Source organism: Falco naumanni, chromosome 4 (assembly GCF_017639655.2).
Source record: "Falco naumanni isolate bFalNau1 chromosome 4, bFalNau1.pat, whole genome shotgun sequence".
NCBI lineage: Eukaryota > Metazoa > Chordata > Aves > Falconiformes > Falconidae > Falco > Falco naumanni.
The window spans coordinates 104,465,983-104,491,573 of record NC_054057.1 but is presented as its reverse complement, the minus strand read 5'-3'; the positions used below and the strand labels follow the sequence as shown (position 1 = coordinate 104,491,573).

At 35.5% G+C, this 25,591-nt stretch overlaps 1 protein-coding gene across 5 annotated transcripts in view; it reads left to right on the top strand.

The window, feature by feature from the left end:
- CACNA2D3 (calcium voltage-gated channel auxiliary subunit alpha2delta 3) overlaps positions 1 to 25,591 on the top strand; it is a 468,514-nt gene that overhangs the window by 86,541 nt on the left and 356,382 nt on the right. For all 5 annotated transcript variants that reach the window (XR_005827594.1, XR_005827596.1, XR_005827595.1 and 2 more), the window contains one exon: positions 13,276 to 13,392. Coding sequence is in view for 2 of the 5 variants with exons in the window: in XM_040592380.1 (XP_040448314.1) it covers positions 13,276 to 13,392 (117 nt within the window). In the remaining 3 variants the exon portion in view is untranslated. The remainder of the gene's footprint in view (positions 1 to 13,275; positions 13,393 to 25,591) is intronic.

The following is a 25,591-nucleotide window of genomic DNA, read 5'->3' as shown; positions in this document are numbered from 1 at the left end:
AAAGTTAATATAAAATAAACAAATAGCTTTATTATAACAGGTTATTTTGTAATAGTACAAGGTAGAATTCTAGTGTAAGGAAAAAAATGCAGGTAGTGCAACCTATGATTAAAATGGTGCTTGTGAATTGTGTTCAGTTTGAGATTTAAAAAAATAAAAATGTAGGCTGGTGTTCTTGTGAAGTCTTAAAGATATCTTGCATCTTTTGCTGCTGGCTATTATGCATTCAGGCACCTCAGGAACAAAGAAATGACAGAGAAATGGATGGCCTGGGCTTAACTAAGTAGGTGATGGTACAGATGAGGCCCGATAAGCTTAACACTTCATCTCTGTGCTGCCACTGTGGTTTGCAAGGAGATTAGAACTGTCTGCCTGTGAGGAGGGCAAGCTCCACAAATTCACTCATACATGGCAGTTCTGTAATGAGGTGATACTTCATTCCTTAAACTACTGAACTAGAACTGCACAAACAGATGTATGCCTCTGGCAGTCCTGTGCATGCAGCACAGGCTCTGCCGTACCTCCGAATGCAAACAGAATGTCCAGTTGCCCCAACTGTATTTTATTGATGTACACTGTTCCTTGTACATTGATAATAATAATAATAAGGGAAAATCTGTATTTTTGCGAAAGGAGGAAATGTGCAAGTAAATTCAGGGTGTTTGTTTCAGGGTAGTGTCTGATCAGAGTCTAAATAATTATGATTTTTCAGTAGGTTAACATGACAAAATCTGGTGTGGGAAATTAGGAGATGATTCTGCCCTTGGTTATGTGCATTTACGTTCTTTCACAACAAAACTTTTTTAGGAAGCTCACACAATGGAGATGCGACCCTACATTATGAATCTTTTACATGGTTGCTGGTAAACAGCCAAAGGTCAGGCTGGGTCTCAGAATATAGCTTTTTCGAGCTTGGTGATGTGAGTTTAGCAGAACTACATAAGGATGCCTTGAGAGACAGAAATGGCCACTGGGACCCCAATTCACACACATACCGCTTTAAGGGCTGACTTGGTTTGCCTGCTTCAATAGGACTACTTGTGATTTTAGCTTAAGTATATGTTAATTACTTTGCTGTCTTAGAGGCTTGAATGCATTTCACCAAGAAGGTCATTGCTTTGTGGTGAGCAAGAAGGAATTTATCAATAGATTGACTTGCAGTAACCTGTGATTCAGGCGGCTTGCTTTGATGTTCTGAGGCTTAGTGAAATTGTGTGTTTCTATTCAGCAATGAAATAGCAGCAGTTTCCTGACTGTTATCATAAGAATATATTTTAAAAATGGAAAATTTAATTTTGGTATCTGTGAAAATGTACTGCTAATGTTAGCAATTTAAAATTTACTTTGTGCAAAAATAGTACCTAGAAGAATTAAAACACAATGAATATTAAAATTCTGTTCTTCAGAAAACTATGGTACTCTTTAAAATCAGAGAACCAGTAGTAGCTGAATCTGGTTGCCTCTTCTGGAGGCTTGCTGGTCTAGGAACAGAACCATCAGATCATTTTTCTTTCCTAAGAAAGGGATGCCTCTGTTAGATGCTGATTACTTCAACATGATCTTTTTAATTGTAAAAAAGCCATTATTTAATTAACTAGTGGAATTAAATCAAATAATTTCAGCCTCAACATAATTGAACATATTTTTTCAGTGCTAAGGCTTTCCATTATGGAATAAGAAACCACATAAGGCTTAAAACATTTCTATATATATGTTCCTTCGTAGAGTATTTGTGTTGCAGAAATATGATTTTCAGATATCAGCCGTTTATACTAACGAACATCCCAAGCAGAATAAGATCTTTTATTTAAGAAGCAAACTTTCAAATTGTAGTACTTGAAAATATTAGCCAGTATATGCATATGGTCTTAAAATACAAGCTGCTTTCTTTAGATGTGTGCAAAAAAGAGAATATATGTTTAAGTGAAGCATATGAACAGAAAAGATACAGTAAGGACATAACAGTATGTGTTCTTTTTCTAATTAACAACTTTTATCTGATTAAAGTGTTCTTCTACTAGCTTCCTCTCATGTGTGAAGGGAGCAAAAGTAAATTAATTACCATTAGTCTGAAGGAAAGCACACCGTATTCTTTACGACTTCATAGTATTGATTTGGCTGTTATTCATGGCTTCTATTCTCTGCTATGCAGATTGATGCATCTTTAATTCATAGATACATTATCATTAATAATGGTTTATTGACCAAGCAAAACAAAGCTGTTGCTGCGTCCTTTCTACTGCAAAAGCTCCATACTTTTTCTGATAAATGCATTCGTTTATGTCATCAGTTATAGACTCTAGAGTTAGATGGTTTATTTCTACACGCTATAGCGATGACCTATCATGGTGCTATATGTAATATGCTTTTTTTATGTGAGGCAAACTCTACTGGTAATGTAATGAATTCCTAAATTACAAAAACTTTCTATTCCTTTGAGAATCAGACAAAAGCTGAATAAACATCTCTGTGTCTGTATGATACACTAATTGCATGTAGCAACCTAGGTAAATAATAAAAAAATAATATGCCCTACACATTAACTTGAGATTGGTTTGGTTCAGTTTTAATTTGGTAAAATTTGGGCAAAAGTGCTTTGTGTTTTTTTTTTTTTAATTAATTTTGCAAAAACAGCACCAAACTGATAACTTGATGAAATGACGTGAAATTATGCAAAAATACATCTACCCTAGCCTGGTAGTCAACCTACTTTCTTGTTTAGTGTTTTGGGGTGGGTTTTTTGTTTCATTTTGCTTTTTTTTGAGAGGGGAAAAAGGACAAGACTAATACAGATATGAGACCATATAAATTTCTAAGGAAAGGGTCTGAATCTGGTTAGTTTTTCACCTATGTTTTGATGAAGGTGATATTATTAAGGAGCTATGTACACTTTAATGAAATATCTTGTGTTTTCAATTTGAGGAGAATATGGACTGAGACTGAGGGTGATATTCTTCACCTTCCTCTCTGCAATATTCAAAATTGCTCAGCATGTTTATTTATTCTTTGCAGGATTTATAATCTTACGGTATAGCATGGATGTGATATAATACAAAGGCAATATATTCTGTAGATTATTCATCTAATTTTCATTAAAAACAAAGAAAGAACAACAAAGCCTAAGAGCTACAACCAGAGCTCTGGTTGTGGTTTTGATGTGTGTATTTATGTACAGGGCTTTTTTCCTATGTTTCATGCTTCATTTTTAAAAGTGAAAGGGGGAAAAAAACATACTGGGAGCTAGCAACTTGCTGGTATTTCAGATGCCAGTCTAAGAATATATGCATTATAGGTAAATGGTCAAAAGAGAAAAAGATCCTGGCAATTTCTGTTGTGCAGGACATTAGTTTATGCCATACTACAGTCTTTCAAAGGCAGTTATTAAATACTGTATTGAACATGGTTTGGCAGCCAAACTTTAACCCTTTGTTTTTCCTTGTGTCTTTACCAGTTTGTTTTACGATGCTTTGAAAGAAATTGTGGTGAATATACTACTCTACCTGAACATACAGAAAGGCTAGGCATTCTGTACCGTCTCTTGTGAAGTTTTTGAAGTGACTAAGAAACACCCATGAAAGTGAAAAGCTTGTGTGGCAAAACCACATATGTGTTTTCACACTTCCAGGCAGTGCCAAATATTATAGTTTTGTTTCTAATTTTTTTAACTTTTTTTTTTTTATGGCTAGCCTGCTGAATTCTTCTCAAGACACTACACAGACCTGTACACAGACCACATGCAGATGGTCTGATTTTCAGAGATGCTGAGAACATATCAACATTGCTGGCATTGATGTGACTGAAGGGGATTTAGATTTTGGAAAATATAATCATTTTTCATGATAAGTGATGAAACGAAGAATTGGAAGGCTAAATTTAGGTGCTTGAGTTCAGATATTCAGATTTTATGCTTTTTCTTGTTATTGCAAGTCCACTTTAATACATGGTGTTCTGATACCTGTCTAAAATCTTAAGTGAATATAAATACTTTTGTCAGGTAGACACAGAAAAATGCAATGAAGAGATACAGCAGCAGGGATCAATGCTATATACTTCATAGTGACAAGCAATGAAATAAAGCCCATTTGAGAGTTAATGTTGAAGGTCCCACACAATGCAAAGGGCAAAGGTTTACAAGTATTATCCGAGCAGATGACTGTAAGTTATAGACAACATTGCAAATTGCAAACAGAGTTTGTGGCCAAGGAGATGAAATTACATTTCTTTTTCTGAAGGACAATAACTGTTAGCTGTTCTAAGTGAGCAGTGCTTTTAAATCTTGTCACATGACATGGGTATTGCAAGGCAAAGGTTTGTCTTCAGAATGCACTTCAGTCCTTGTGTCTCTGTTCCACTTTGCTTTAGCTTTCTTTGCTGTTCATTTTATTTCATTGCTCATTTAGGGGCAACCGTGGAAGGTGAGGAGAAAATTGTCTAGTTTTTCTGGGATGGAAAATAAGCATTGTCTAATAAAAGTATAAAAATACTGAAACCCAGAACAACTGGGTGTAAGGCAGGCATGGATCTGCAGAAATGGAACAATACGGAGGGACAGACAGTGATAAAAGGAATCGTAATAAGAAAAAACCCCTCACATTATAAAGACAGTCTGATTGAAAGAATTAGTTTGTGGATATAGCCCGTAACCTTACAGCAAAAAGCAAGCTGTCTCTTTTGGTTGTCCTTGCTTCCAGTAACTATAAAGTCTTTCAGAGAAGACCAATGCCATTTGGTGTACAAAAGAAAAATGTTGTAGAGTCTCATCCAAGCTGAGAAATTGGTGAAAATAGTAAGTCGGGTTTTCCTACTTCTGAATCTTTAGTGTCTCAGGATAACTATCCAGGATGAAAGGATACTTTTGTGAGGAGCAGATTAGATGTACATGCTTCTAATATACTTGCTTTTACCTGAAAACATAGCGATGGCTTTGCCTTGGATGAACCTGCCCTCTGAGCCATATTGTGATGCTACAAATCTGTACCCGTGGGGTTTCTGTTCATTGTTTAAAGCACTTCATGTGTAATACTCTAGTGAGTTTTCAAATGTATCAAGTATGTCTTTATGGAAAAAGGAGTCACTAGGGCAGTTCTAGAATGTTTTTTAGTTTAAATGAAGGCTTTATGTTCTCTTCTAAAATAGAAGCAAAGGTACATATAATTATATAGCTTCTGTAAAATATTTTTCTAAAGCGGTTCTTAGTAGTCTCGGTTAACTTGTTCTTAAAACATCTGCAGTGGCCTGTGAAGATGTTTTAGATGCCTGAAAGAATTTACAAGACAGTAATTTGCTTTTTCAACCATTTTCAGTATGATTGAGTTTATAGTCAGGAGAGATGGTGAGCTGGCACTCTTGCAAAAGATTCTGAAGTCCCGTTGGCCTGTGCCACTGGCTTCTGGAGGCAGCAGCAAGGCAAACCTCCTCGAACTTTTTGTTACCCTGCTTAGCCCTGACCCAAAGCAAATCTGGTGCAGGGAAAGATGGTTGCATGTTCCTGACTTCTGTTCAACTGCTTAGAATTAGATCTCCTAATGAGATTGTTATTTGGATCGCCCATTTTTGGTGATGCTTGTTCAGACGGAGTCTTATTAACTAGTTCAAGTAAAAATTGCAATACTGTGTTAGTCTTAAAGGCAAGCATTTGAAACTCCTGAAGGGTGTTTCTTTATATTTTTATTTATTAGAGAATGTTATAATTTTTGCATTACCACTGTAACTTCTGCTTTTAAATTTTATTTAAGATGAGAAGTATTCTATATAATAGAGTAGCTTGTATTTTTCCACAATAGCTCAGCTGTTTTAACCATATATATATTTAAGACTTCCCATTATTGCTGTTTATGTGGTATAACTCTACATGTCTAGTTGTGCAAAGGTTTGAGGAAATATCTTGTATGGACACCTTTGACAGGGCAGAGGAATATTGCTAAGTCAGGAATTGGGCTGGTTGGTTTGTTTTTGATTACCATTCAGCTTAATGCTTTAATTGATTTGGTTTTGTAGCACTTATCTGTGTAAAGATTAAATATGCTGGGGATATAGTGCCCTTGCAATGACTGTAAGACACTTACATCATGTGTAAATGATTTTGCAAGGAAAGCAGTAACTATCCTTGTGAAGTCTGCTGATGGTAACAATTTTCCCAGGGTAGCTGATCTTTGGCTGTAATATACCAGGTACAGCTTTAAGGCAATAATCATAATAAAAGAGTATGCAACAAATATTTCAATATTTTGCATTTCAAAGTGATTGTATGAAGAAACTAAATATGAGTTTGAGGCAACAGGAGTTCCTCAGACACCAGTGTGTGGCAAGAGTCAAACGTGACAGGCTAATGTAGAGCTCGATGGAGTCGTTTGATGAAGTGAATAAAAATTTCTGTGCAGAAAAGAAAATGAGTGTGTCATCACACTGGTCATTGCTGATGGATTTCATCAACACAAAGAGGTTCAGTAAAGGTTAATAGGAGTGTGTAATGTGGTGTAACACAAACTCCCAATTATCAAGGAGTTCTGTAATGTCAAGGTGAGAAGTCTGCTGTCATGACTCATCTTTCCATGCAGATCAAGCTGAACTTAACAAAGTTATCTGTAGTGTATTGGGCAGGGCTCTGACGAGTAACCAAGGGAGCTCATTCTCTTTGTAGGTCTGAACTGTTGTCTAACATTGGGCATGTCACTGAATTTATGTATATTTCAATATCCTTGTGTACAGAATGGTGATTATCATAGATACTCCTTTTATAAAGTCCTTAGAGCTCTGTGGATGAAAATCTCTATACCAGCTCTGAACTAAAATAATTTTTAATTTATAAATGCTCACCAGCCATGTACAGCATAATAAACCCCACTCTTACTATTACTTATTTTGTTAAGGTCTTTAAAGTTGCTCCACTGAATGCATTTTAGAGGAAAGAAGACCAGATAATAACGTAACGGTGGCACTCTAGTTTAAAAAAAACCACACGGCCATGGGGTCAGTGTGATAATGGGAAAATACAACCCCCTTTTTTTACGAGGGAGAGATTCACAGATGAGTCTATCAGAGCGCACCATCTGTATTTGGTGTCTGCTGTGGTAGTGCCATCTGAATAGCCTTCTGCTCCATAGAAAAGCTGAGACTCCCACTCACATGCACATGTAATTCTGGAGATTGCATTAAATTTGGCTCCAAATTCAGGTTTATTCTAACAGCACATATATAATTAGTGATCCCTTACTTCTAATGAAGCAATTAGAGGCTGTGCTGTATAGTTTTAAATCTTCTGCTGGGAGTTGCTCTACCATCTCATGCAGAAGGGATGTGTGGTACAGCACTGCAAGAGCTTGAGCCGCATAAAGTTTGAACTTTCACTGTTTGTGTCCATGTTTGAACATGGATATTGTTTTAAAATAATATTGTCATATAAAATGCTGGAATAGTTTTTCCATATCAAGAGCAATTTATATTCTTAGGTTTGATTGAAAAGCTCAGAGCTGTATTTTACTAATAGTGGAAAGCCTTGCTCTGTGACTAGCTCCTTTAATTTCAACAGCAATGTTAATGGTGTAAGGCAGCACTTAATATGACTACATTGTCAGCTGCTCCACATAAATTCTAGGGTTTGGGTTTTCTAATTTAAAAAAACAAAACCGGAACCCACAAAGTGTAAAATGGAGTGTTTTTAAAACACCCTGAATAAATACCATTGGTTTTGAATTTTGTGCAGTAGTGTTAATAACATACACATAAAAAAATCATTACACAATGAGAAGAGCATTAAAAAATGAATGTGAGCTTTATTTTTAGATTGCAATGAAGAATAGTGAAAGAAAAAACATTTTTCTTGATGCATAAAATGTAGTTTATGATCAACCTACTGATCCCTATACTCTAGAACTTGACCTAAAAATCCAGTGTTACTTTGGGTGGGAAAGTCAACATTAGTAAAGAAATCTGTGGGTTTAGGTGTTAAGAATTAACTGAGACAGAACTCTCAGTTAACTCTCAGAAAGACTGACACAGGTTTTGAGTTTGTAACTAAAGAAACCACAGTAAGAGCTGCAGATAGTGTTAGCTGTAAATGTTTTGCAGCCTTGCAGACTCATTCTTTGATTACATTTGCTTGTCAGGGCATCTCAAATATAGGCACTGAAATAGTTCTCACAAGCCCATTAACTCACGTGGTACTTCAAACCAGCACTTCTGCACCAAAGGCAGTCACGGTTAGGACTGACATGGCAGAGTATCTGAAGCAAGTTTAAACGATTCAGGCAATACATAGCACAGCCTTTCCACTGGGTAATAGTTATTAACTGAAATAAAGTTGATGATTTAATCAAAAGTGTATGTTTCTGTAATCTCATTTTACATATGCCATGTTCAGACCTGAACATCTGAAATTGTTTTTGGTGTGTTTTTTATTTTAGTTTTTTTTTGTTGTTGTTGGTTTTTTTTTTTTTTAAATGGCATGGTGTAAGCATACTTTTTTTTAAATAAAGCAATGGGTAGATTGGCTGTATAAATGATATTTCATTTGCATGCTGGGTCTGCTTTTCTATTATAAAACTAAAAGATATATATGCACATATACATTTAACATGTATGTGACAACCTCTCAAATAGGAATGTTTGTAAATTATGTACAACTATGCAAGTTATGGTTATGAATACACCTGAGATGTGTATCACTTCCTAATATGTAACACAAACCAGCAGTTTACTTTTAAAGGACTATTATGGAATTCCTGTTGAGTAAATACCTTTCTTTAATCAGGATGGTAGTGGTATTTACTGGCTCTGAAAATCCCAGGGAATGGGAAGAACTTTCATCATAAATGGTTGTTAGTGTTCTGCACATGTGCAAGGCATTCACAGACTCGTTGAAAGACTGAGACTAAGAACTGTTCACACACTTGTAAGTAACTTGAAAGATTTTTATATCCAGCATAAAGGCAGTTATCTTGACTTTGATAAGGGTTGATAGGAGAAGATACAAATAGGAACACTGAGATGTTTCTTTGGAGGAAAAAAACAAGGAGAAAAAAAATTAAGCTGTAGCTGACAGATGGTATCTTGCTGAAATTGTTTTGCTTCAAAAGTGTGTTTCTTTTCCTGACTTGGTCACTCAGGCTGCACGTGTTTTGGTGTGGGATTTTTTTGTTTGGTTTTGAGTTGTTTTGTTGGAAGGGGATATGGTGTTGTTGCTTCAGTGCCAAATTTTTCAATTGCATTAAATGCTTCAGACCTGTGTTGTATAGATTGTGTTGTGGTAGGTTATTTCTAGATGATTATTTACCGTGCGAGAGACACACCACACACACACACACCCTGCCCTCTAAATCCATGGAAAGTGTTAAAACTTCTGACAGTGAAGTACTGTCTGTCTTTCCCTGTCATTTATGTGAAATGATCTGGCAAAACAGGCACTGAAGGAATAACGTATTTTTTTGTCTGCTTCTCAAATGATGAACATTCTTGTCTCTCTGAAGAATTTCTTACCAAATGATTTTTGCAAGCAGAAAGAATCAGCATTTCAAGTATTTTTTTATAATGCGCCAAATCAGAAGTTGTATCTGCTTGATCTTCTAGGCAATTGGAAATGTACTTATTGAAAGAAATATCCAACTGTGACTAACTTTTCATACACTTCTGTTATGCAAGTCAATTATTTATAGCAAAGTTAGGGCTGTTTTCTTTTAATAATAGCACAAACATATTATTGGTTATGTAACAAATGTTGATGAGAATTTAATATATACAATTATATTTATAAATATATTTAGTCATATGTTAAATAATATAAATATTCTTAAAGTTATAGAATATTTTTAAATTGAGTGTTTCATTAAAAAAAAAACAAACAAAACAACCAAACCAAGAAACTTTATCATCAACCTCATCTTTTTTATAGTGGAGGAAAATGGCTTTTTAAGGCATTGCTTGGAAGAGCCATTCAGAGCAGCAGTACTACAAGGTATTTTGAAATATAAAGGCCAGCCTGGCCCAGAAGCTAGTTTTTTTTCGCTACTGCCCATGATTGCATTTTGCTTAATTGCAGCTGTAGTGGCACGCTGCTTTTTTCTCAAGATTACATTAAACTGGAACAAGTAATTTACTTAAACTATTTCAAGTTTATTTCCAAGGCACTATGACTTTGCAGGTTTAGCTAATTTATCTAAATTAAAATCAAATTTAATATGTAAAAATCTAGTGGTAGGGAAATGAGGAGGGACTGGAGGTCAGACAGCCTCTGCAGCGAAAGGGAAAGAATCCATTATTAATGACATCCTTTGTTACAATTTATTGTGTTTTTGTTTTTTTCCACAATGTGCTGTAATTCAGGTTCCTTGCATTGATTGTTTTTATAAAATCAACCAGATTCTAGATTGAAGCTCAATTCCCAGCCTTATGCACGTTGAGTACTGAGAGGAAGTGCAGAGACATGCAGAGATTAAGCTGGCACCTCTTCTCTCCGGACACAATCACTAGAGCACAGGGATACTAAAAACAGCTGGTGTGTTTTCCAACCACATAATTTCTCCTGTTTTGGAACCTTCCACAGATGGCTGAAAAAATAATAGAAGTATTTTTATGGCAACGAAATACTGAATGTTAAATACATATTGTGTAAGCCTCTTGGTTGCCAATGTCTTGCAGATCGAGTAAGTACTTCTAGCTAGTTTGTTTCAAATGTTCTTGAAGGTTTCCAGCAATTGACTAGACATGGACCATGCAAGATGTGTGGTCTTTTCAAATAGAACTTAATATCTTCTGTTTCCTCCAACTTTTTTTTTTATGATGGAAATTTGGCATTTAAATTAGGAAAAATGAATTTATTTACTGTGAACTAGCATAATTATGAAATCATAAACTATCAGTTAATTCCTGTCTATTTCAAGTGCAAGTTGTTATTCATTTTCAAAAGCACCAGTTACTCAAAACTGGGACGTGTGGCTTTTTAATATGTTCTCACAATAGCCTGATAGACTACATGGTATGATTCTGTGTGCCTAGAAAATTTGTCGACTTCACCAGATTTCAGACAAATGACGTGAATAATTGCTTGGTTTTCTTTACTTGATGTCAAAGCTTAAATCAATAAATCAGATGACCTGAAAATAATCCCTTGAAGTGATGCATTTTTGAATACTTTCGAAGAACTCAAAGGTCAAGTCTGAAGGAAACCATTTTTATCAGCGCTTGATATGTTGAGCATGATCTGTGAAGCTTGAAATAAGTGATTCAAATTTGTACTTGATCTATTGACATAATAAATACGATAGTTATTCATGACAGTGCATTTTGTTTCATTTGTTTTAAATTCTCCAAAGCTTCAAATCCTGTGGGACATGGACAGACTTTGACATCATTAATTAACTGGGAATGTTTTCAATTTAGTCTTAATTTACTACATTTTATCATAGTTAGTGTTTGTTACAATAACATTTACCTCTAGTCTACTGTGTTCTTTTATTTTCTCCAGCAAATTAAAAAAAAAAACCAGACCTTTTTTTTCTATTTTAGACAAAACACTGTACTATCATAAATTATTTTTTTCAGAGTGGAGAGTAGTGGGTTTAGTAATGGCATTAATGGCCTTGCAGAGTTGAAATTGGAACTCTGCTTATGGCATTTAAATGGACCAAGAAGGGGAAAAAAAATCAAATCTTCCCTCCTACCTCCTGGGAGAAAAAATACAGGGTGGTCTGCTTGAGGTTTCTTAGATTGCTTAGACTACTATTAAAATCACAGATAGATTAAAGCCTCGTAGGAGGAAATACTGTGGAAAAAATGAAATTGTTACTGAAATGACAATATAAAAAAAATTGTCCTAAATATTTACTGGCAACTTTGTATTTTATAACCTTATTATGAAATAGGAAATATGTATTATCAAATATTATTTGTTTATCCAAATGTTTGCACAAGTTTTTACAGAGAAATATAAAGTTTAAAGCAAGTCCAAAGTGTTACTTTGCCTTGAAAATTAGGTATGTCAGAAGAAATGGGTACAATATGAACAGGTGCGCTTTTACAATACATCCCTTCCGTCACCTGCCAGGACACAACTGGTCCTGACTTACTGTTTTGATTCTTTTATTGTTCATCCAGGTGGTTATAGCCACTGGTTTTGATGCCCTTATCTTTCCATCTCTGGAGTTATACAAGGTTTGGAGATAATAATTCTAAAGGCAAATTTTAATGAATCTTTTTAATAATACCAGCTCATTTTATTGACTCAAATGTTGTACTGTGGGCTGCCATAGGAGTCTGCTTTAGAGGTTTGGAAGGTATTTTTTGCACATAGGGCTAAGCTGGTGGAAGCCAGGTTTGCTTTTCATCTTCCTTGCAGGATTGTGGAGATACAAGTACGTGACTAGGTTAAGGGGTCGGTAATGGGCACAGATTAGTTCAACACAACTATATGTGTTTTAAATAGATACAAGAAAATGATAATTAGACTGAAAGCCATCGCCTCTGAGAGCACACGCGGTAGTGGGATGACATGGGAAAGAGGAATGTACTCTGTATAAAATGCTTTGGGTTTTGTATGTTACTTTCTTACAAGCTTTATTATAAATGCTGATAAAGAAAAAATGTTGATATGGAGAAAATAGAGGATAAAAATTGTTTTGGATATGTTTTTAGCGTTTAGTCAGCCTGAGAGTTATTCATACTGTGAAAAGGGAGCATAAAGTAGTGCTCATCCATACTGTATAAAGGATACTTTCAGGCTTGCATTCAGATAAAGGCTCACGTTTGTGGTTTGTTTGGGGTTTTCTTTGCATGGGAAGTTAAGAATGTCTAGATAACCTTGTAGCATAAGTATTAATAATGTAAGTATTGTATAAAGCTTGTGAAATAGACATTTACAGGAAGTACAGCTGAAGAGGAGGAGGAGGAGGATTCTAGGTTGCAAAAGCGCAGTGGATTGCCAAGCATATCACTGGTTTTAAATGATTTTTGGATGGGATATGAGAATTTTTTACTACTTTTTTTGGCTGTCGTTCAGTTGTGGGGAGGGGTAATTTAAACGTGAAGGGGAATTATCGTTTTCCTACAGCGTACAAGATAAATATTTTTGTTAAGTTTTCTTAATGGAGTTCTGGTTCTAACCCAGTTCTACCCCTGTGACAGCTTCTTGGCATGAAGCAGCTGTCTGTCACACAAATAAACATCAAATAAATGAAGAATGTCAGCAAAAGTGTAATATGAAACTAATAATTAGTTGTCAAAGTTTTGGCTAGTTCACTGTGAACAGCTTTTCCCTAATTTTTTTTCATATTTTTTTTCTTCCAGAAATATAAAGAATATGAGAAGGATGTTGCAATAGAAGAAATCGATGGCCTTCAGCTTGTGAAGAAGTTAGCAAAGAATATGGAAGAAATGTTTCATAAAAAGTCTGAAGCTGTACGGGTAAGCACCAAATCAATCTGTATTGCAGGGAATCTTCTGAGTTAAATAACTGTCCTTCAGTTCAAATCTAGAAAAAGATGCAGATACCTCAAATGGAACTAAATCCAAAGTTCCTCTAATTGTGATAAAGTACTACATTACTCTAAAGATAACTTCATGATCGTTACGTATCTATATTGAGCTTTTGGTACATCTGTAGGTTTCTGTGGGGTTGGTTTTTTGGCTCTCCATTCTGATCCTTCTTTTGCAGTAGATTTAGTGTCTTATTAGACTAGATTTACCATTAAAAAAGTTCTAACTTCTGTGTTTTACTGTATTGAATAGGAGTTCATTGTAATGTGCATGTCCTAAAGGATAACAGTTTTTTTTCCTGTTGTAGTTTTCATTTTACATTATTCTTTGCTAGAAATTTAAGCGACTGCCTGTAACTGGTTCCTGTTACATCACCTATATCAACAAACTAATGGGACATTATGGTGATGCTATTTGCCACCACCTACTCTATTCTAGCCAGATATGTCTGCTCAATTGAGTTGGAGGTCTTTGTGTCTCAACTGTGGAGCTGAAGGCATCACACAAAGGACAGGGATTCCATTTGTGCAACTGCAGATACAATTTCACATTCAGCCTTTTATTATTTGTTATGGTGCAAAAGGGAGGAAGGAATTTGGCTACGTTTTAAAGGTTGAATTTTCTGGGCTGGCAGTGAAGGAAAACATATTTCAGCTTGTAAACTGAGCACACTTGGCAGGGGAGTAGAGAAAGACAATAAACATGGAACCCCGCAATGCTATTTTTACTGTCTGTTTTCAGAGAAAAACTGAACTTTAAGACATGTGCAACAGCTTCCAGAAGCCTGCAGAACATTGACCCTGGAGGGGGTTGTTTTCCTTGTTCCTTAGCAGGGAAAACTGCCGCCCTGAGATCATAACAATGTGAAGAAAATGTTCTTGGAGCAGCACTCATTTAACACAAAAAGTGGCCAGCAAGCTGTACACTTGCTGGTTGGAGGAGCCCTATTCCATCAATGTGGAGTGTTACTGGGGAAGGGCGGTTTCCCTCTCAATTAGAGCTTTTTAACAAATGTTTTCTAATGTTGGTGAGTGTTTAAATGGTTTGGCCTCTTCATATAGACGGTGGTTTTATCTGGGGAGAAAAAAATATAGGACCAATGTAGACCACCATGCTCTGGCTAAAAATAAGCCCAAATTCTGTCAAGTTAAACCATGCATGTAATATTGAGTGAAAGAGTTTTAGTGCCGGAAAAAATGACTGAAATTCAGACCTGTCTTTGGAAGGTTTCCATCTTTGAAAAGGAAGCTAGAAGCTTGGTTTGGACAGGGTGACTTCTTTTTTAAAAAAGGATCTGTTTAGTGCACCTTCCAATGAAGTTACTGTTTTTTGCATAATAATATAATGTGGCTCATCTTGCTAACTAGAGATTAGTGATATTTTGTGTTCTGGGTAGTGAGTAGTGCTTAGTTATTTTATGTACTTATCAGTACAACCCCTTTTGGTACAGTTCAGGTTTTGCATGAGTTCCATCTTTGGTACATCATAGCTAATTTTCTTTTCATATCTGGGGAGGGAACACAGGAGTTACAAAGCTCCTGTGGACCTTAGGCCTCTGCTCCATGCTGAGACAAAGTAATACTGCATCACCTTGCCTCTAAAATAATAGGATTTTGACATAAACTTTTGATGGAAACTTGTATGAAGAGCACTGAAACCTAGAATAGAGTAATATTTTAGGTTACGCTCGTGCTGGTATTGGGCTAAGTACTAATTGAAGAGTTCCTTACAAAATCTCTCTTGGCCCTAGAAATAATGGAGTGACCATGGCTAGGGTTCAGATCCAAGTGTTCAGAAAACGTGTTCCAGCGTTACCTCAAGTTGTTACTCTGCTTCATTCATTAAATCAGCTTTAAGTAGACAACAAAATTCATGGTTTAATTTACAATACTTTGTAGATAAAACATTTTAATCAACATACTTTTTCAGGTTTTAGCAGATGTAGCAATCTGTGACAACTGTTCAGAAAGCCACAGTATATAAAATGATTAATTTTTTGAAAAGGTCAAGAAGAAAGACCTGGAAATATGGCAATCGGATGGCTTGGAAAGACCTTCAGGTTTTTTTTTTTGTTTTGCCTTATGCTTTCAAACACATTAACTTGTTAAAATCTCCTAATCACATTTGAACTCTCTTCTCCCTCCTCCCCCTTTATATTCTGGTTGAATTTTTATCTTTCTGTCTCATTGCTTTTCATAGTGATTAGTTGGTTCAGTGTGATTTTTATCATATTCATCGCCTGCTTGAATTACCCTTCAGTATGCAATTATCCTATCACAGAATGTCCTATTTTTGTGCTGTCAGATACATAAAATAAATGGAAAACTGAAAGTGCTAAACCAATTATATAACCTTTTGTCATCTACTTACTGATGGAAACCCTTGCAAGCTACTTTTTTTTTTTTTTTTCCCCCCTCCCTCCCCAGTGTTCACTATTTACCTTAGATTTATGTCAGTTCAGGATATTCCTGTTAACCATTTCCTTCCTAATACTGCCCTACTTGATTGAATTTCAGAGAGGCAACTTGAGATTTTATTTTGAAATATTTGTGACAAGATTTCAGTTAAAACCACTGAAGAGTGCTTTTCATTCAATGTTGCTGGTGCTTTGTTTCTGGCTGTGACAAATGTACATGTATCGATTTGCCTTTAATACTATGACATTGAAGTTTGGAAAAATCTTACTGCCCGTAAAGTGGCCTAAGTGGAAATGTTTCCTGTGTTGTTAAGCAGTGGGTTTAATTTTACATCGAAACCCAAATAAACCCTTTGAGAGCCTTGCATAATCCACTGTTGCTTGTGACATTGCTTCAGTTGGTTTTCTTGGACTTGTAGTGATTTCACTCATAGGAAGTGTGCTTGATCAGTCTAAATTAAGTTAGCTATAATTTTTTAGAATTTAAGAAAAATATTTCAGGGTTTTGACACTTTAGTGACTAATTTTGAAACTGAGAAGGAATAGAGCATGATGACGTAACGTTCAGTAACAAATGACTGCTGCTACTAACTTGATAGTAGAAAAACAGGTGGAATTAAAACTATTCATTTAGTGCTTTTGATTTTCCTAGTTAAAGGTATAAAAAAGTCAAGGGAAGATAGAGGGAAGTGAAAAACAAAGCAAAATGAAACATAAATAAGTTATTAGGGAATATTCAGAGAGCTATTATTAAAACTTTAGCTATGCAGCTAAATTTCTATTTTCATTAGTGTTTCTTTGCAAGTAAAGAGAATCCTGTGAAAGTGATTGTTGGTGTATTTGTAAGACGGCAAACCGAGTGTTAAGGATTATTTTTCTTTGAGAAAACTACCTTTTTATTGCTGCAGTGGAAAATGCAAATAAGAGATTTCTTTTTTATTAACTTTTCCTACTGTAGCTACCTGGTGTTCATTGTGAAGCTGATTCTCATTATAACTGTACTGTGAAAAGTAATTGCTGTTGTACAGTAATTCAATTTCAGTGCATTCATGCATCAGTAAGCCAGTGGGGTTTATCTAGAGAAACCTGGGACTTGAAAGCTTTTTATCATGAAATTCTACATGCGGACAAACGTTCTTCCAAGGAATAGAATATCAGCATTTACATTTAACAAACATTTGCAATGAAGAGAAATGGATTTTTTTTCCAGTGATGATTTTTACAGCAGTCTTTAAATTGTGTTCAGATGCTGTTAGTACGGTATTGTTTATGCACAGTTAAGAAAGTGTAATGTACGTGTTTGAAATGTTTGTACTTATTCATACACATAGAGGTTTGTACATATATATGTGGGGGTATGTATCTTTACACACATGCATTTTGAGGTTTATAGGTGTAATATCGACAGATGCAATTTACTATTGATTTTTTGCATGTATATGTAGATATATATGTAAGCAAAGTATTGAACTACATATACTGCATCCACTGATTTCCAAGCAAATACTGTTAAATTGGTGTCCTGATCAATAAATTCATTTTTATTTAAAATAAATGAACTGGTATGTTGGTGAGTGCAAAATGAACTTGGCTGGATGAATGCAGAGATCATGGCAAGTAATCTAAAGCTGAGAGTGAAAGGTCCTAAAGAAAGGGATTTTCTTTCTTTCTAAATAGGAATATTTTGCGGTTCTCTGAATAGGCTTATTTATGAAAGCTCAGTAAAAAATTCATATTGAATATTGTAGTCAATAAATGTAGCTTTTATTTAAACCACCCACAAGTACTTTAAGGTTCTCTTTGGTGTATTTGGAATTTATCTAGTTTTTGGTGTGTAACTTAATGGTAAGTTCTTCCCCATTTGATCAGAGACATTGGCACAGAGGTTAGTTTTTGTTTTCTGGTTGGTTAAAGGTTGGCATTTATAACTGGATTTTGAAAGTAGATGCTTCACTAGGCAGACTTCTTGCCCATTGTGAAATGTCTTTCTATTCCAGGAGTTATTTCAGTCATTGACTTTAAGATTATTGCTTCCAGTTGATGCCACTGAACTTGTACAGAAGTGTAATCACAGAAAACAAACTAAATAAAATTCAAGTTTTAGAAAGGTATTGTTATTTCACATTTTCTCATTTATAAGAAAGGTTTTGTGTAATCTTTTGGGGGCTTTTCTTCTTAGAGTGGATAATTTTTGTCATGCTTTTCAGTTGATGTTATTGACTGCCTTCCTTCCCCCACCCCTGTTTACATTGAACTTGTCGCTTTTGCCAGTGTCATCAGAATGAGGGACAGGTTACAGGAAGGAGAGTCTGCACGTCGCTGAGGAAAGATAGAGAAAACTCAGTCATACAAAAGGAGTGGAGAATGAGCACAGTGCAGTGAAAGAGCACTAGGGTTGATGTAGAAGGGATCTGAATAAATTATAGGAGGTTTATTTAATGGATTGAGAGGTAGAGGAAAAAAAATAAATGTGGTGATATATGGAAAATGGGAACCCGGTAAAGGATTAAAAACAAAACAAAACTCCAAAGAAATGCACCTTTCTGTTCAGTAGTCTTGGATCTAGGTTCTTAGTACCATTGAGCTGTGGTTTGGTTTCGTGTGTGCATGTCTGTGACCAAAGCAGATACAGCTCTGAATACAGGAGAAGTATATCTGTGGAATTAAATAAAATAACATTTTTACTCTGCTAAATTTAAAACTAGTCTGGCTTGAATGAATATGTTGTATTGAACATACATTTAACACACGTGCCTCATTGAAGGCTCATTCAACTCTAATTGGAAATACTAATCTTCAGGGCTACCTCAGCAGGTTATTGAGCCAATTGTGGCTAGCCATGTTGTGGTCTAGACCATCATAGGAACTGCAAGGCTTTGGATCGTTTGTGCACCTTACAGCTCAGATTAGTTCTCAGCGGTATAATTAACTTACTTTGATATCAAAAATCAAATATATCAAATGTAATATACTACAAGATATTGCTAGTGTCCCAGGTTCATTGTATATTGTTTTCTTATAGCCTGGCGTCTCTAGTGCAGACATTATTACGTATAAAGTCATCTGTTTGCTATTCCTTCCACTGTGTTTTTAAGTGGGGTTTTAAAATAACAGCAGTCTCCATTATTTTCTACCTTTTTACTACTTAATGTATAGCTGTGAATTAAGGATTGCTGGAATATAATTTCCAGTTTACACTCCTGCATACTGTGCATTTTTGTAGAAACTGTTAAAATCAGGGAAGTTGAGGTTGTTGCTGCTATGCCATTATGCCAATTAACAACATTTACTGGGAACAGAACATTTTTCCATGGTGGGGTTTAGAATTTGGATTTTACTTTTGTTGACTTGGAAATTGAAAAATGGTGGCTTCCCACAGCGCCTAAAGAAAAATTGAGGCAACAGTGAGGAATATTCCAAGTGAATTTTGAACTTATTTTTTTTGGCACTGTTTTAAATGTACACTGTCTTCAATATCCACTGTGTATTTTATTTCACTGTATTTTTATTTTGATTTTTCTATCACTTTGATCAAGGCTAGATTGGAAATGGCATTTTTGAGAAAAGAAGCAAATAATCATTCCTATTTCATATTCATATAGTAGAAGATAGAAAAGCCTTAAATGTCAAAACTTATTACTTTGCTAGGTTCACTATTTCGAAATGTAGAATAATACTTTTTCACTATCCACTTTCTCTCATTGAGCTAATTTGCATCTGCCGAATTAGAAGGAAGTAAAATGAGTGTCAAGATGCACTCTTTAAAACTGTGCTGCACAATGGGTGCTATTCTGACCTCTGTTTTTTTAATATATTTTTTTAATATATTAAGACAGGTTGTTTTTATCAGCAGATGGAAATGAAAAAAAAAAAAACCAAACCACCATTAAGTTTATAAAATTACTGGAGGAAAAAATTATAAATGGCTGTGGGTAGAAGGAAATTATGGTGAATCAGCCCAGTGTCACTATAAATAGTTTTAAATGACAGAATAAAGACCTAATGAATAAAGGAGAAATGGGTACAATTGTGTTAATTAGTGACAACAAATTAAAGGTTTTCAGCAGTATTTTTGTATTCCCATTTAGTATTTTAACTGTAATTGTTTCTAGTTACTTGTAGTATCATTTGAATTTTGCTCATAGTTCTACTAGTCTTCATATGTAAGCGATGTTGTGAATGCATGAAGAGTTTATTTGCTTTTTGGCAAATTAGACTGCACTAGAAAATGAAAAGATGGTTAGCAATCCACTGACAGTCAGTGGAGTATTCAGTAGCATAATATATCACCTTGATAGTCATAGTTTGAAGAATATTTTAAGGCACAGCAAATACTTTTCTTTTTTATTATCATTGCGCTTAAGGATTGCTTCTACTAAATCTGTAGAAGTTAGGGTCTTTGACAAATGAAGCAAATGAAGCATTAGCAAACCTATTCTGGTGCCGATTGGCTGGGTTTCATATTGCTTCTTTCCTTTTTAGTTCTTTGAGTTTCACAAGACATATATAATTTGCTATGAATTCTGAAAAGGGAGGAAGTTGGGGGTTGGGTTTTTCTCTGTGTGTTTGTTGTTTTTTAAATTGGACCTTAGGTGGGCTGCTCTTATCCTTAACATCCATTCCCATCACATTGCTGCAATGAGTGCTCAAACTGTCCTTGGTTATGTTGCTGGTGAACAAAAGAAATGAAGGGAAAGGGTACAAGTTTATCTTGTACCTGTACTACCTGTGTAATGGAATTGATAGGTTTAATGGAAGTTACGGATTTTGTCTGTAGGCCTCTCTGAATGATAGCAGGGAGCCTGAGTGCAGTGATTAAATCTTTATCTAACTCTTGTCTGTCTTAAAATCCAGGCTAGCTGTGTCTACAGAAAGCTGTTCTTCAGGCAGGTAGTAGCAGGGGGAAGAGGCAAAACCTGAAAAACTCCGTTGCTTTTTCTCATGCATACTGAGTTCATTGGTGTTTACGTTCCACAGGATGAAAAGAAAACCAGCAAAATCTTCAAGGAGATCTTTCATCTACTGTTTAATAATTTTTTTAACAGTTCAGGAATGCCTCTATTGCAAAGACTTTAATTAGCTCAAAAGAATTTTGTAAATCAGCCTTACTTTTCTCTGCTCAAAATGAATTCTCTCTTTCTGCTTTCTGAGTACTAACATGTATTAAAAAAACAAAACAAAAACCAAAAAACCCAAAACAAACAAAGAAGTTGCTAGGTACTGTTTTTGAGCAAGCAGCAGTCATTCATGTTGATCACACTTAGGAGATGAGGGGATATGTATTTGTGAAGATTTCCAGGGAGTTATGTGCATAACCTGGTACATGCAGTATCTAGGAACTACTGTTTCCTAAATGTGCAATTTTAAGGCTCTGCAGATTTGGAGCTTTCATTGTCTTGGTACAACTTGAAATAAATATCTACAACAAATGAAGTGACGTGAACTATGCTTTTGAATTCTGGCTGTCTTTAAAACTCTGGCATGTTTCTGTGTTTTAAAAAAGAACACACAACAGTCCACACAGTCTAGCCAGTCTTAGAAAATTTAGTTAATTTCTTTTGGAAGTTCACTTAGAAAAAAGGAGAAATATTCTTCAGAAAACAGGGGGAAAGAAAGACTTATAGAGGAAACTTAAAAGCATTTGCTGCTGGAGACAATTATGATGGTTTCATCTTCAGTACCGAGAAAAGAAGTGAAAAGTATTTAGAGATAGTGCATTCAAATATAGAACACTTATCTGAAAGTACAGGCAGAGAGAAAAATCAAACCAGCCACTTCACAGAATAATTCTTGTATTAGACTTCATTGCAAAAGTACGTAACGTTCAGTCTTTGCCATAATTTTGAGATACTTTCCACACACCAGAAGGGAAACAATGATGTATTTTGGAAGAATGAAGTAGGATAAATTAACCTTATGTATCCTTCTTTCTTATCGCTTTTTTAGAGTATTAGCATATTTCAATATTTTACATTAACATTAATTATTTTAAAAAAAATAGTCATATTGTCCAACTTACTGTTCAATGTGTGGTTTAAAGTAGTCACTTCAAATAGTAATGCATTATAATTAAATTTAATTCCACTTGCACAGCTGTCACCTGTTCAATTTTTATCATAATTCTTATTTCATATTGCAAATACATGTCATTAAATCTGTTTTTGAACTATAAAAGATTCTCAAATTTTATAAATACTGCTACTTCTATGTCATAAAAAATGAATGACAAATATTCAGTCAGCTCACTTTTAGAGTGTTTACTGATACTTATTACTGACTATAAATATTCTCTTGAGAAGATACCCTGTAGCTTGCTCGCTGTTCATGTAGCATTAGCATTTTTCCCACAACCATACATACATTCAATTTAATGCTTACATAATAAAAAAAAGTTATAGTCTCAAAAATAATGGTCAAATTGGTGTAACCGGCGTTTGTACAGAGTGTGTTTTCAAGCTGCCGCCTCATTTTCTTACTACATGGATGATGCCAAAGTCCTCTGTTCGGTCTGTGGTCTAAGAGCATTAGTAAGGAGCAGCCTGGCAAAAGCTTTCTTGGTGGGATTTAATGAATTGTCATTTATCAATAATTTGAGTAGGGGAGAGACTACCAGCTTGGTGTAGCTCTTAATTTTGAAGCATTCAGAAGCATTTAAATGAAAAGAGCTATGCAGAGAGTTCGTTAGTGTTTTTGTAAGACTGTTAAATCTTGGCCTTGCTCTTTATTTGTGATAGCAATTCCGGTGGATGGTGTTAGGTCAGGTACCTTAGTTTAGTCTAAACTGCTGCTGGAGCACTGCTGCGAGAGAACCTCCTACATGCATAACCGAGGGGAAATAGCCCATTTATCCTCTTCACTCTCACTTTTTGGGGGTTTATTTGATTTTAGTATAAATAAGTAGGAAGTTGCCTGCTTAATCTAAAGTACATTCAGCTTTGTTTGTATCTGCTAACAGTCAATAACGTATTCCAAATGTACACAGCGGTGGTCAGCAGGGTGTGTTCTCTTCTCTCTCACCTTTTGAATTTTTAGCACTTACTGGTTCAAAAGTCGTTTGCCTCATCTTATTTTCCCTGCACATTAGTTACTTTTATCTTCTTATCTGAATAAACTATGCTTTATTGATTTATACAGCAAACCTGCCGTGCTCTTTCCCCCAGCTGAAGAGTTTCTTTAAGACTGGGAAGCCAGACAGGCTCTGGCAGCACGCTGGTTGCGTGCACAGGCACTCTGGTTGCTTCAGACACCTTCCAGTGAAGGTGGGGAAGAGAAACTCTTCACAACAGTGTTGAATTTCAGGTGGTTACAATTCTGACTTGAGTAAACCAGTTCAGGTTTATCATGACTGACCTGGTGCTATGTGAAATGCTTTTGCAAGATAAAAGGAGACTGAGAGTGTAGATGCTGAGCTTTTTTCCTGGAAAAGTGGAGAGTTTTTTGGGTTTTTTTTTAAGATTGACTGCAGTGTTTAGTTAACTATTCTAGTTTTAAACTGTATTTAAATAGCTGTGTGAAGTGCAACTGTAATAAAATAACAGATCGATGCTGTCACTAGAACTTCAAATGCTTAAAAGCAATCTTCCTTTTGATGAATGCCAAGAAAAAGGCTCAAGTTTTGTTTATTAGTGCTTTTTGAGTTGCCCTAGTGTGTGCTTCAATGTGTTTTCAAGTTGGCAGCAGCTTTTTAAAAAGAAGTTTCCCCACCAGCTTCCATAGGTGCTGGCTCCTCTCTGTTCTCCATTACTTTTCCTTTCACTCCACTGACATGCAGCAAATGTTTGCGTGGCTGTGCAGAATAGTTTGAGAATTGTAAGACCGAAGATTTACAGAGTCCAGAAACCCCAAAACAAAAACCCTGAGGGGCTTGCTTTCGCTTAGATTAATTAAGATTTTATTCTTTGCATGAGTTGATAAATTCTTGTAACAGCAAATCACGAGAGGGAGATAGGAGACAGGGAGGAGTAGGATCATATAATGGACACTGCTTTTTTCTTATGGGGATGGTGGTGATGGCTTAATACCGTATGCAACCACCTGTGTGTGTGGTTTTTTTTAAGCTCTGTGGTGGCTGCACAACTCTTTAGGGAAATTGTCCAATTAATTCTGTGTAAATTAGATGCTTCAGGTGTGATGTGTGTGTTACTGTGCTCACACTTCTTTGCTGTTGCATCCCATATAGCACGTGAACATCTCCTCCTCCAACCCATATATAACTATTTTCTTATGTATGTTAGCTGCAGAAAGTTGATCTCTCTAGCTCAAACTGTAGGTGTCTGATCAAAAATGTTTCAAATTAGTAACCTCAGTCTCTAGAGCTTCAGGAAAAAAAAAAAAAAAAAAAAACAAACAACCCCAAAAAACCCCTTAAATTTTCAATTTCTGAGGGAATAAAGCAAACTGGTTCATGCATGGCACATACCAGTTGTCAGATTTCAGGCTTTTGCTGGGCAGAAGGGCAACATCCCAGGGACAACATAAACCCCTTGAAGCCTGAATCTCATAGTGCTCAAATTCTGATGGTACTTCAGTCCTTGACGCTGGAGATTAATCAGTTTTAGGGGTGATGGGAGGGGTGGAAAGAATCCTACTAAAAACACAGCCTTGCTGTTAATCAATTTTACTAATTGATTAGTATGTGCTTAAAAATGACACGTTAACAGGTTTCAGATAACTTCAAAAGATGGAGGTGGACTCTGAATGTGGGGTTTTGTGAAAATGTCCAGGCAATTCTTTCCATGTACACAGACAAAAGGATCATAAAACGTTAATGTTGTAGAATTAGGATTTTTGGAAAATACAGCTGAGGACCGCAGCTCTGTGAAGCAGTACTGCAGTGTGCCTGTGTAAGGGTGGGTACAGAGGGTGACACGTTTGCTTGAGATATCTATTTTGAGATGACAGAAAGTTAAAAATCATGGGGTGGGTGGAGAGGCAGAAATGTGAGGTTTGTTTTTGTGATATATCATGTTTGGAGGGAAGAGTGTGGTATAGCTCATGTTCTCTTTCTTAAGTGTAATGTCATTTGGTGCTTTCTTTGGTGCTGATAGAACAACAGTGCAGTCGTTTATTTCAGGTAGCATCTTGATTTCAAACCCATGAAATGATGCCACATTAACTTTGGTACATGTTTTAAAATAAGTTACACTGAAGGGAACAAACAATAAATTATAGAAAACACTTTATAACTTGTTTTGCTGTCCATATGAATAGATACAGCTATGTATTCTTGGATCAAATGCATTTCTCTGTCCTTTAAGCTAGTGCAGCCTATCTTGGATGATTGCTTCTGGCATTGCTGTGCAAGTACTCTAGGAGGATAAACTGTTTGAGTAAATCATAACAAAAAAGGTGTTTCGTGGAAGAAATGAACAGTTCCAAACTAATACTATAAACTGATGTTTTATTGACGAATCTTTTTTATTATAAAGGTTAAATTACAGCAATTGTGGCACAAAGCACTACAGAAATACTACATCATAGAAAAATCTTGTGCCCTGCATTTCTGATGGGTCACTTCAGTGCAATGAAAAAACGAAACAGAAACATTATATGCAAAAAAAAAAAAAAAAATGGAATAATTGCTCTGTACCTGCAAGTCTTTGTTTTAAAAACCAACTGGAATCGGAGAAGCAAGTTATGCTGCAGAAAAATGCACAAGCTCTATGAGGCAGAAAAATGCACTTAGAGATTTCATGTATATCCATGTCACCC